Source organism: Mesitornis unicolor, unplaced genomic scaffold (assembly GCF_000695765.1).
Source record: "Mesitornis unicolor isolate BGI_N332 unplaced genomic scaffold, ASM69576v1 scaffold21595, whole genome shotgun sequence".
Taxonomy (NCBI): Eukaryota; Metazoa; Chordata; class Aves; order Mesitornithiformes; family Mesitornithidae; genus Mesitornis; species Mesitornis unicolor.
The window spans coordinates 13,888-27,119 of NW_010187850.1; the positions used below are offsets into that span (position 1 = coordinate 13,888).

The 13,232-nt window shown below is 40.2% G+C and overlaps 1 protein-coding gene across 1 annotated transcript in view; it reads left to right on the forward strand.

Moving 5' to 3' along the window:
• The window catches only part of PIGN (phosphatidylinositol glycan anchor biosynthesis, class N), a gene marked incomplete at its 5' end in the record, with an annotated part of 80,441 nt that overhangs the window by 11,450 nt on the left and 55,759 nt on the right, over nt 1-13,232 (forward strand). The window contains 5 exons of the mRNA XM_010185605.1: nt 4,371-4,487; nt 8,037-8,077; nt 9,045-9,104; nt 10,194-10,286; nt 12,153-12,208. Of these exons, the coding sequence (XP_010183907.1) occupies nt 4,371-4,487; nt 8,037-8,077; nt 9,045-9,104; nt 10,194-10,286; nt 12,153-12,208 (367 nt within the window). The remainder of the gene's footprint in view (nt 1-4,370; nt 4,488-8,036; nt 8,078-9,044; nt 9,105-10,193; nt 10,287-12,152; nt 12,209-13,232) is intronic.

The window sequence follows — 13,232 nt, forward strand, 5'->3', positions numbered from 1 at the left end:
AGCGCGATTAGAGCTCTGTCCCAGTAGAAGATTCGGAGCCTCTGCTTTGATTTAATATCCTAAATGTTGCTTGTGTATGAAACCTATGCAAATTAGAAAATTATTAATTGACTGCAGGGGCCCTCATCAGCCCTATGACAGCTGAGTTGCGTATCTGGACAGTTAAAAAAAAATAGAGTAAAGCTTAACTCTCTTTGTGGCTGCTAGTAGGGAGAGAAAGACCTGAATAAAATCTCTGTCTACCTCTCTGCAGAAAAATAGCCTGAGCAAGGAGAAGTTGCGTTATATGGCTGCCAACTACAAAGCTCTTGCAGCCCATGTGGGCCAGAAGTAGTTGTCACTTTGCTCTTGAAGCACCTGGGAAAGGTGACAAAATTATCTGGGAGCTAGAGAAAAACTTGGGGTGGGAGTTGGCTTGCTTTGGCCTTTTAGGCACAGCAGAAAGGATGGGACTGTGTTATCTTTCTAGAGGCTGGGGCTGAAGTGTAGATGGAGTAGCTGAGAGGACAGAAAGGAGAGTGAGGCAGGTGGCTGGCCCCCTTCGTACCCACAGAGGGCACTTGTGATGAGCATGACCACAGTGGCCAAATGACCTGCGGCAATGTTGGTGTAACTAGATTAAGGACATATGAGAAGAATTTATGGTGGTGAACTCATTTAGACAATTTTTTTCCTCCTCCTTTCTTTTTTCAAGAATTTTAAGAACACTCCTGTTCTTTTGTGCAGCCAATGGAAGTGATAAATCTGTCTTCTGATGCTGTGTGTGCTTTTAACTCCTAGCTGTGATAATTTTAAAACCTAGGATGCTTTGGGGATGATCTTGGCAAAATGCAGCATCTCATTCTGTGTGTGAAATCCTAAACTTTACAAAGGAAAGGGATGCAGACTCTTTCTGTCATCAGAGATGACAGAAATAACAGTATATTTATTCAAAATCAGCCTAATTACCATCTGCTCATTTGCAAAATAGTCTGTTTTGAATATTATTTACTGTTGAGCTGACTGCCACTTGCAATAAAATTTTAATTTTGCCACTTTTTTTTTGTCTGTTTGAAGTAATCATTTCACGATTTTTTTTAAGGGAGGTGTGCAGATATTTCTTTTATATAGGTGACCTCAGGACGTCCAACTGTCTACTCAAAGCAGGATCAGCTCTGGGATCAGACACAGTTGCTTCAGCTTTATCCAGCAGGGCCTTTAAAACCTCAAAGGACGGAGCTTGTGCAGCCTCTTTGGGCAGCCTGCTCTGCTGCGTGCCTGCTTTTGTGGAGGGGAAAAGGTTTTGGTTTTTTTAAATCTGCAGTCTGAACCTCCTTTGTTCCAATTTATGCCTGTTCTCTCTCCTCCTCCCACCATGCACCGCAGTTAGACCCTGGCTCCATCCTTTCTCAAACGCCCTTGCAGTGGGGTACAGGCAGGATGCTCTGTTATGTCCTCCCCAAAGCCATTTCTTCTCCAGGCTGAACAAATACCAGTCCCTCAGCCTCTCCTCACAGGACAGGTGCTCCTCTGACCAATTTGGGTTCCCCCCCTCCTGAGCTCACTCCAGATGGTTGATGTCTTTCCTGTACTGGAGGGGCCCAAAACTGGATCCAATGTCCAGAGGTTGTCTCACAGGTACTGAGTAGAGGAGGATAATCCCTTCCCTGGCCTATGCTACTGCTAACACAGCCTGAGGTGCTGTTGGCCTTCCTCGCTGCTGGGGTGTTCTCCTTATGTACCGAATCCTTTGAAGGAGGAATAAAAGGTGATAGGAGTAACTCTTCAGGCTTTGAGAGCCACTGGCTTGTTAGAGTCTTCTGTCATCTCTTTCTGTCTGAAGAAAAAGCTTGATCCTCTGCCAGAAGTGTTAATACCTTTCAAGTTTACTTTGAGTCCAAGAGCACAGATGGGGATGATGCTCAGGCCCGTAGCTGGTGGTGTGAAGGTTAGTTCAGTGTTTCTTTATGTGAGCTTGTAGTATCAGCGTCTGCTACAGGTCTTCAGCGGTTATTTGCAGTGTAGTATATGCACCAGTTTTAAAACAACTTAAAAATTAAAAGGACAGGGGAGGACTATTAGGGAAGAGAACATGTTCTGGACTTGACGTGATCAAAGAAACTGTGGTTGCTGGCAAAGAGCAATAAAATCACTTGCTTTCTCAGTCCAATTCCATTATTTTGCTTTAAGCTGATCTCAGATGGAACTGCTGACCACCAACATCGGTGGTCCCACACCCACCCTCACCTTGGCCACTTGTTCCTGCTGCCATCCTGGTGTAAGTGCTACTGTGTGGTGTGCTGGAGCGGAGAACAGAAAACTAAACAGCAGCACCCTTTCGTTCCCTTTCTTCTGAAAACACATGTTTGGAAGGTGCTCAGTGGTTGAAACAGGGAACTGACCCAGCTGGAATTCCCCCCACGCTTTTCCCCTGTTATAATTCAGATCAGGCCAAAACCTGGTTCTTATAACAGGAGGAGGGTGGATATGGCTGCCTTTCTCAGCTGCATCTGCCTTAAAGTACCCATGGAGGCAGAGTGCCACTAAAGTGCTGATGGAGCTGGTGGCTGGGCTAAAAGGAAGGCTTACCAAAAATTGCACTTTCCTTCTGTAATAGAAAGAAATAACTGATGCCTGGAGGATGGAGTATGTGCTTTCTCCATCTGCTCTTTTCCCAAGCTCTGCAAAGAAGAGCAGTTGTTGCTGCTTTTGAGCCCAGAGAGTGTCTTCCAAGGGATTTCTGAACACTGGGAATCTTATTCCCAGACCTGTATGTTCTTCAGCTTAGGGCTGTTTAAGGAAAGCAAAGCTGGCTTTTCAGCTCTTAGTGACTGTTGTACAGCCTCAATGCTGTTCCCAATTTCATACACAATTCTGGTTTGTTTCTTGTAAAAGAAAAAATCCTTAAAATGTGTTATTCTCTATCCTTCATAATTATATCTATACATATATATATGCACACAGACAGAGGGAAGAACTTGCATCTATGCAAATACAAGGAAAATGTGTAATCCTGTAGACTGTGCAGTGACTGGCATGGAGTTTGTATAAAACTTTCCCTTTGAGACTGGGTTATCTCGCTGCTATGGTACTTTACCCACTGAGTTCAATGGCCAGCATTTCTTTCGAGCTTGTGTGGCTTCTGCTTCAGTGCAGCTGCTGTTGAGACATCATAGTTTTAAAGCTTCTTCCTTTTGGTGGCTGGTGCATTAATGTGGAGGGAATTGATTTCCCCGGAGAGGGAAGTCATGGTTTATCATTTTTTAAGAAGTGTGTTACCAGACTTTAAAACCTTAAAACTGAACTTGTATCACTGGGGAAAGGATGACGGTTGCAATGCATATTGTTTCTTGGGTTTGAAATGGAAGTCTAACCCTTATTTGGGGACTAGATGTCAGTTCTATATGATTTTTTGGGGCATGTGCCTAATTTTACTCAAATCAGCCATCTCTGGTTTCCATGGGATGTTAGGTCGAGAGGTTCTCCTCCCCCTCTACTCTGCCCTGGTGAGACCGCATCTGGCATATTGTGTCCAGTTCTGGGCTCCTCAGTTCAAGAAGGACAGGGAATTGCTGGAGAGAGTCCAGCGTAGGGCTACAAAGATGATTAAGGGAGTGGAGCATCTCCCTTATGAGGAGCGGCTGAGGGAGCTGGGTCTCTTTAGTTTGCAGAAGAGGAGACTGAGGGGAGACCTCATGAATGTTTATAAATATATAAAGGGTGAGTGTCACGAGGATGGAGCCAGGCTCTTCTCGGTGACAAACAATGATAAGACAAGGGGTAATGGACACAAACTGGAACACAGGAGGTTCCACTTAAATTTGAGAAGAAACTTCTTCTCAGTGAGGGTGACAGAGCACTGGAACAGGCTGCCCAGAGAGGTTGTGGAGTCTCCTTCTCTGGAGACATTCAAAACCCTCCTGGACACCTTCCTGTGCGACCTTATCTAGGTGTTCCTGCTCCGGCAGGGGGATTGGACTGGATGATCTTTTGAGGTCCCTTCCAATCCCTAACATTCTGTGATTCTGTGATTCAGGATAGGCACATGTATGTGTTTTGAGCAGGTAACTCCTCTACACCTTGAGGCTTTCAAATCTTTGGCTTTAGTTTCTGTAGGTTAACAGTTTGGGTTTTTTAATATACAAAGTTGTATCTTTATAGGCTTGATTTTAAGTTGTACTGTTTTCCCAACTTGCAAGTAGAATTTAACCTTTATTGTTAGTGGCATAAAAATAACCTGTGAAGCTGGAATAGTTTGTCTGTAACAGGATTTTATTATGTGTACTCTAATAGGAACTTAGTACATGTATGTGCATGTATATAGATATGTTTTGTTTGTTTTTACACCACGTGTCTTAAAAGTTTACACTTTTTTTGGTTTGGTATCTTAGGATCCCATGGAGCTGGTCATCCCTCAGAAACTTTAACACCACTGATTGTTTGGGGTGCTGGGGTGAATTATCCACAAAAAGTCACATCCCAGTTCTTTGAAGACAATTTTTTGAAAGGTAGGTAAAATATAAAACTTAAATGCAAGCTTTTGGTGGCAAGGCAGGTGTTTAAGCATTACACCTGTTGGTCTTCACTGACTTCTGTTCCATTACAGTAAATATGACTTGCTTTGTGTGCTGTGGAAAGAAAAGGTGACAGGGTATGACTGTGAGGGTTATTGCACAATTGAATCCATAATATCAGTTGATTTTCTTTTCTAATCATGGAATTTAGGACTGTCTGTCTTTGGGTACAGGAGGCTATTCACACTCCTAAAACTTAATTCCAGAGGAGACTTAATTCTAGGAAGACTCCCAGAAGTTAGAAGCTATTTGTATAGAAAAACAATTAGTTGGCATGTCCTGAGACTCTTTTTCTAGCTTCCCAGTACAACCCTGGCGACTTTCCAGGGGCTTGTCTCACTTGCATCCTTGTGGCCGTTGTGGAAATGCAAGCAGTCTTTCTCAATGAAAAGATGTGACTCTTTGTTATTTTTCTCCTTTGTAGTTTATTTGAGTAAACTTTTTAAAAAAAGGATTCATTTTTAGTATTTCAAGTCTGTAATTTACAAAATATTGGCTTGCTGAAATATCAATGGATTTCTAGAACGATGTGTGATTAAATTGTGCAAGATCATCCTCTTTCATGTGGCTGTTCTTGTAGCCTGCTCTGTTTTCTAACGTGCCTTGAATCTCTCAGGTTGTTACTTGCGATCAATGAGGTAATGACTTTCTATTTTATTGGATTGTTTGTCAAGCTACATTAGAGAAGAGAAAACAGGGAAAAATTACTTCAGCGCTGAGGTTTTAACCCCACCCTGCTCTTGAGAAGGTATTTGGTAACAGATTAAACAAACAGGACTTCAGATATAGACCATGCTAACATTTTGCTCTGGTTAACTGCTGCTATAAAACTATGACATCTCTGATAAAACTGTAAATTAATTGTAGAATAAAAAACAGAAAACAGAGAAAAAGCAACAGATTATGGTATGTGTGATGGCTGATCTGCTAGACTTCTAAGGACACTTGATGTCTCTAAGGGTTGATCTTTACAGCTGTCAGTTTCCTTGATTCTCAGCAGCTTTAGTACAAACCTCAGCATTTGACTTTAAGTAATGATGAAAATGGTGCAAGAGCATTTTGAAAGAGATGAGTATTGAGCTGACTTCCAGGTAGACAATAGGGAAAGCTTTTTGGCTGTAATCTTTTAGGAAATGTTTATTTTCTTAAAGGAGGGAACATCTGCACCCTGCTGTGCCTGCTTCCTATATGTTTGTCTCCTCCTTGAACTGGTGCTTCCCTGCTGTTTCTCCTGGACTTTTTGCACCCCTCTGCCCTGTGGGCTGCAGTAAAAGCAGGGCAGGATAAAGAAAAAAAAACAACAAACCAACCAAAAAAACCCCAAAAAACTTATCGAGCAGGTGTAAAACTTTGCTGAGCACTGTACAAGGAGCCTAGACAGTGAGCTGGAGTAACCCAGTGTGGGCAGCACATCCACCCATGGCATCTCACTCCCAGGAGTACAGCATGGACTGGCTGGTTGCAGTTGTGTCCTTGTCCTCAGGAGTTCCTGGGCTCAGTGTGTTATGGCTCCTGGTCCAAGACAAATGTCTACAGCTCTGTGCCTTTTGGCAAGATTGGAATAGGGGAAATAGAGATGCAAAAGCTCCTGACAAAGCTAGGTGTTTCTCTAGCAGAGCTATGGTTTCTTCCTACCTGAAAGCACATTGTGTGCGTATAGACAGTTTTCTAACATTTTTCATTGAAAAATGTTATTTGCAGGAAAACAGTGCATTTATATAATAGAAATATGGGCGAGAGTCTGTATCTCTAGAAATATAAACCCATTTCCTTTTCTGGGAAGCAAAAGCTTGTTCATTTTGTTGTGAGTTTAACACAATTCATGATTAATGCTGATAATACTTCCTCTGCGTTGCCATGGGAACTCGCTGTAACTGGGTGTCTTGCTGCGGTTAAGGTACACGGCTGCTCTTCAGCGTGCTTTTGGGATGAAAAAACAGTGGACCTGTACCCAGACCCCTGAAGCTAGCAGTGATATGAACTAATTGCTGAAATTAAGTTTTGTACCTGCACTACAAGTCAGATGATTTTGGTCTCAAACTGTTTTCAGCTGAGACAAGTTTAGGTCTAGCACAGACAGGGTCCATCGAAAGATGGAGAAAGAGGGTTATGATCTAGGATTTGAATGCTTGTTTGAGGAATATAATGAATCTGAGCCAGACCTTTGAGTGATGATTTACTGGTATTCTTCATGAAGCCTGTTTCTGGTGCATTTAAACTTCTACTTCGTATAAACCCAAAGGATAATTTTGGGCAATGTGGCTACACCATCAGTGGTCAGAGGTGCTAGGTCCTGCTTCTGTCTGTGCTGTTTCTGCGGTGTCATTTTGGCAAGCAGTGTTAGCAGGGCAGTGACTGGCCTGTTTAGCTTTTAGTGTGTACTGAGGAAGGTGGCTGTGCCCCTGTTGCTAACATTAAGTTTGCTTCCCAAGTTGAAGGTAGGTGCCCCAAACGTCCTTACTGCTTAAGATCTTATGTACTGCTTACGTACTTGAGATCTCCTCTAGGTAGGTCATTGACAGCATTTTAAGTATTGTATCAGCAAGTCTGTGTCAACCCCTATCATGTTTTCCTGTGTATCTGATTTTTTTTAAGCTTTAATGAAAAAAAAGATGTGTGTCATCTTTTTTGAGTGTTTTGGGGTTTTTTTGTGTTGGTGTGGTTTTTTTTGTTGTGGTTTGTTGTTGTTGTGGTTTGATTTGTTTTGTTTTGTTTTGTTTCCCCTGCTCATTAGATCACTGTAGGTAGCAGGGCAGCGAATTTAAGCATTAGGAAAAGAAGACATAAAAAAACCTTAAACCTTGCTAAACTCTGTTTTTAAACAATTCTCCACCCCCAAAGAAAACAGGCAATTTTCTCTTTATTTCCTTAAAGGCTACTGGAGAGCAGGAAAATACTGTGTTGAGCCAGCTTTTTGTATGATGCACCACAGCTTTAGCGTCTCGTACATTTGGCTTTGTCTCTGCCTTCATTCTAGTTGTTCTGATTGCTAAATCATGGAACTTTTCCCTTGAGCTTGCTCTTGGCCGGTATTGCTTATGGCAGACATGAAGTATGTTTGTACCACCCTGTGCCAGTATATTGGAGACCTTGGGTTAACCTTTTTTAAAAACTGTTGAAGAGATTTAACAGCCCTTCTCCTAAACCTGAGTTTGAATCTTTTAGTTGGTGCAGGAGGTAATATATCACTTTCTGTACTGTGCTAAAAAAAATAAAAGCCTTGGACTTTCTTCAGCTGATCTGGGTCACAATTGCAGGCAGCAGTTTTTCCTGATGGATAAAAGAAAATGTGAAGTGAAATGAATGCATTTGGTTGTTTCTGCCTGTTGCGTTCTATCTGTAACCCCTCTTGAGCTAGCATCCTAAAGCCAAATTATGATTTTCTTTAGTAACAACATGCTACAGAAAATAGCAACAAGGCATTAAATGTCCCTTTGAAATCTGTGTAGGTTAGCTGTTCATGTGCTCTGTTATTTCTTGCAGAATGGAAACTGGAGAACTTCAAGAGACTGGATGTCAATCAGGTATCGAACATACCTAATTTAATAGTTTATAAATTATGAGTTTTGTGTGATTTAAACTAATTGATGGAATTTGAATGCACAGTCACACTGATGTAGCATTTCCCTGGAATGTGTTACTTAAAAGTTAAAGCTGCAATTACCACACCCATACTGAACTTAATATAAAAAAGTTTAAGCTGCTCTTACCACATGTGGCAGCTATGTACAACTTCTCCTGAAGGTGCATTGTCACACCATTTTTAGTTCAGTGGTTGTGCGTGTTTGTAGAAAAAGTGCAGTGCAACGTGCACAGTAGATTGGAGGCTGGAGCAGTGCCTATTGTTTCAGTGTGGTTTCTTCAGATTTATGCTGGAGAAACAAAGAATTTTGGTGCATAGGTTTATATTAAAGGAAAATACAAACCTGGTGAGTGGTAGTGTTTATCATCACAAGTAGAAGCTGATGGCAACTTATTTTATGAAACGCCTTGGTGTAGATTGAAGGGCCTTCTTAAGGGCTGGACTGGACACAAATAAAAGTGCAGAATTCCCCTCTGAAGGGGAGAAGGTGAGTAATGGGCACCGTGGAAACATGAGATAAGGAATGCTGTGAAAAGCAGTATATTCAGTGTACTGCTTAAAACTGTAAATATGAAATTAGTTCTTTCTGTGGTATAAATAGTCATTAAAAAGTGGTATGCCTCTCTGAATCCAGTGAAGGAGGTACTGAATTCCTGTGAATAAATACTGTGGGGTTTTATATTTGCTTTTCAAATTAAATGAAGGTTTATCAGTAGTGGAGCCTCATATTTTGAATCTAATCATGCCATGATGACTACTGGAAACAAAATATAAAGAAGAGCTGTATGTCATAACTTCACAGTATTATACCATTTACTTCTGCAATGCAGATATATTAAAATTAAAGTGAATTTATTAGCTCTAGAGGCTGGAATTATATTAAAATGGGAATGCTTCTGTTTGCACAGGCTGATATAGCACCGCTGATGGCTTCCCTTATCGGTGTGCCTTTCCCCCTGAATTCTGTGGTAAGAAGTACAAGCCTTTTTCCATATTATAGAAATCTACTCACAATAGGGGAAGAGATGTTGAGGAAAAGGCTTGAGGCATGTGAGGGGAAAGATTATAGATTTGGAAAAAAGCTATAGGGTATAGAGACTGCTTGTAGTTTTAGCTTTGTTTATGTGTCTTCAGTTTAGAGTAGAAACTCAGTCTTTTTATGTATTGTACAGTGCTTTCAATTGGAAAGGCAGCCAGTGCTTTTATAATTTGCAACTTTATGCTCTTGAGCTACATAAATGTTTTTCGTTACTTTGATTTTTAGGGATGGTAAAAATGCAATATGGTTTGAATAACACTTGATTTTGATCATGAAAGCTGAGCCTGTAAACAAGCTGGTTCCTGCAATTTAATGTTTAATTATTTCTTGTTTAAACTAGTGTGCTTTCTTCAGATGGTATCTTGTGCCTCTAATTTAGTGAACAGTGAGTGCCCTCAATGCAAGATGGCGTTTTCTTTGAATTTATATCACATATTATTACATAGTCCAAAGGTTGTCTCATAAATATCTAATTGACAATTAGCATTACATTAGTGTGCTTTCTTGCTGCTTGTTTCACATTTAAAGCACCTATTTACAGCACATTTTTCAAAATGTTTCTTCTGGGCACTCTGCCCTAAATTTTGTCCTCTAATCCTGCACTCATTGCAGGTCATGCGAGGAAAGCTGCCCAGCATAGGGTGGCATGGGAGCTGCTTGCTTTCCCATCACGGGTACTGGGTGAGTCAGGCCCAGGCAAGGCTTTGGATGGAAGACTTTTAGATATTTCAAAAAGGCTTCTGCTTAGAGGTTGAGGTGATATTACTATAAGGTATATAGTTTGATAACAACTTCTTTTATTTACCTCTTTTGCATTGCTATAGGAGCTGGGATATTATAAACAATCCCTTGTGATGTTGAGAAATTATGTGAGAAGAGTATTTTCAAAGGAATTACAGTCGTTAGTTCAGCAGTATTTTGATATATTCTTACTGCTCATTTGGCCTGTGATTCAGATAGAGAAACTTCTGTTTCTTTATTTAAAATTTTAATGTATATATGTATTTTTCTTCCTCAGGGAACTCTGCCTCTGGAATATCTGAACAATAGTGCTCATTTCAAAGCAGAGAGCATGTTTACCAACGCTGTTCAGATTCTTGAGCAATTTAAGGTAACTAAACGTGTGGTAAAGAAAATTATTTCTTTGAATAATAGTTGCTGCTATGTATAAAATAATTATAGTAGGACATAGGCTGTATATAGCATGCTGTAATTCAAAGGACTGAAACTGAATGCACATACTGGATGATGTTGATTGACTAGCTGTGAGCCATACCTGAAGGAGATTGAAAGACTTTAATAAACATCTTTTTTGTAAGGAGAATGAGTACCTTTTTTCTTGAGTCTGAATATTTATCAATGTTAATGTAAACCAGCTTGCAGTATGTAGGTGGCATCTGAGTGCTGATACCTGAAAAGGCAAATACTTCCTTTGCAAGAGGGGCTGGACAACAAGGCTCTTAAGTCAGAATCAATACACAAACAGATCAAAAGGTAACAGCACCTCTCCATTAAAGAAATGAAATTAGTGGTCTAATTAGCTTTTAGCTAATGCTGTCATATCTGTTGTTTTGCTCTGCAAATGTTCATCTCTGGCTTCTTCTGTCTTGATTCATATAATACCAGATATTATCATATTATGAGAGCACATATGTGGTTCAAACAAAAAGAAGGTCATGTTTTCAGTAGGTGCTTTTCAACTGTGGAATAAGAAACAGTCCCAGATTGAAAAGCCTCTGTTCTGGCAAGACATATAAATGCTCTGAGGGAAAACCATCTTTTTTCATAGATAGGAAGCTGAGAGAGAGAACTGTTGCCCTGTGGGGAAATCTGTGTGACAGTGGTGGAAGGAGGAACTAGCCTGAGAGTACCTTCAAGAGATTAGCACCATCAGCACCTTCTGTCCCTTGAATGCTAGGTTCCCAAATCTGATAGTTTGTGTGGATACCAGGTTGGCAGTGTCAGCGGCAGAGTCACTTCCAAATCTGTGGTGAAAAGCTGGCACATAGCAGGGGAAGTGACTGGCTTGGCTGACTGTGAAGTTGAGCGTGCTGGTATAACCTCCACAGTTGGAAGACCTCTGCTTTAAGAATTAAGGATGTGACTCAGGTCTTTTTCAGTTGAATTGGTGTCTTGGGGATTATTTAAAAAAAAAAAGTTCTGATCCTTCTTTATTTTTATTCTTTCATCTTGTAGTGCTAAATTATCTATTTTCTTGTTGGCTGGCTTGTTTCTAGGATTGTTTTGAAAGGATCGTGTGTGAATTTCCATTGCATTTCTCTGCTGAAGCAGAAGTAGCGCACTGGCTTAGACATGCCAAGTGGGTTTTCACTTTTCCTGTGATGGACTGACCTGCCCACAGTTTGTACTCCCTGTAGAGGATGTTGCCTTGGATGGTTAGGATGAGACGTCTGGGTTGCTACTTCAAGCTGTCAGGTTTTGGGAGCAGTGTATTTAGAAAATTCCTGTCTGCGCTTTATCCCGGCAGTCAGACTCAAGTCAGGCTGCTGCACAAGGCCCTAAAGATGCTTTGAAGGGCCTTGGGGAAAGTGGCTGTGACGGCATCAAAACCTTCTATTTTTGTCCATGTGCAGGTTAATCGATCTAACAGCAGAGTTTCTGCAGTGTACTAGTTCCCATCTGACATAAATAATACTGGTTTCATTAAGGGAGGTTGTCGCTGAAGTCTGGTAGCACTTCTAGCTCTGTCTTCCCTTTAGCCTGCAAACTGGTGAAGTCCTTCTGTGTAGATCACTGACTGGAAAGTTGTTTATTTTACCTATGTTGGAGTAGGTCTGAGTTTCCAAGAACTCAGGGGAGTTACACATACAGAAGTATAACACCCAGTTTCCTGAACAATATATTGACTACTTTTCCAAAGTCTTAGAACTTTTCTGTGATTTTTAGTTTATTTCCTGGTACAATTTTTGGTCTTGTTGCAACTTGCGTATAATGGTTTAATGATTTTTTTATGCAGGTTAAGATGAGTCAGAAAAAGGAAACAACACTGTCATTTCTGTTCACACCATTCAAGTAAGTAAAAGCTGTATATATTTTACCTGACTGTTTGTCTTATCACTTCAGTATTTGAGTGAGATACAAAAACAGAAATTCATTCTCTTCAGGTTTTTTTTTTATAATGGTAGTGTTCATTTGACTGTGAAACTTTGCACTAGAACTCTACGCAATTAACTTCTATTTTAAAATTATGGTTAGAATTAGATTTTAAAAAAATATTCCTTACATTTAGTTTTCTGTTAAAGTTTATTTGCCTAAATGTTCTGACAACATAGCTATATAGAGATTGCCTGTTCTTTGCTATGTTGTTTTAGCATTCCTTGGGAGATCTAAGTCCCTACAAGGTCAGGAAATACAATCTGTTCTTGTTTATGTGTATGTAAAACTTGAATTAAGAATTATTTCTTCTGTGATTGAAATTCTAATGAAAAACAAACAAAACACCTTGCATCTAGAAAAGCAGCTCTTTAGAATTTGTGTTGCCTGATGTGAAGGAGTCTCTGTAGTGATTTGTGTATCTGTGAGCTCTGTGTTCTGGTTTATGGAGCAGTTACTGACCTGCTCACCCTTCAGTCTTATCCAATTAAGTAAGACTGAAAGCATTAATTAATGCTTTTTCCTTACCCCCTCCTGAAAGGTTTTTGAAAGCTTTGCTATGGGTGCACGTGATCCTGTTCAGTTCTACTTTCAGTTTGTGGTGTGCTCTAAAAATGCTTTTTTTCACCAAGAGCAGCTGTTTTCCTTTGGGAAATAAAACTGATGTTAATTAAGATCTTTAAATCATAGCAGGAATAAAAAGTACTTGAATCTCTTCCTGTGAAGTACGTTTAATTGCTAAAAAAGATTGCTGCCTTTCTGAACAGAGATTTACTGTGTTATTTTATACAACTAGCTTCTTCAAAGGAGAAGGTTCAAGATAGTCTCTGAGACACAAGTCAAGTCAGTCTTGGGAATATAATTAATGTTTTAGATCAAATCCTGATTAAGAACGACAGGTGCATTATCAAAGAATGTACTGATCTGTATGGAACAAAAATGT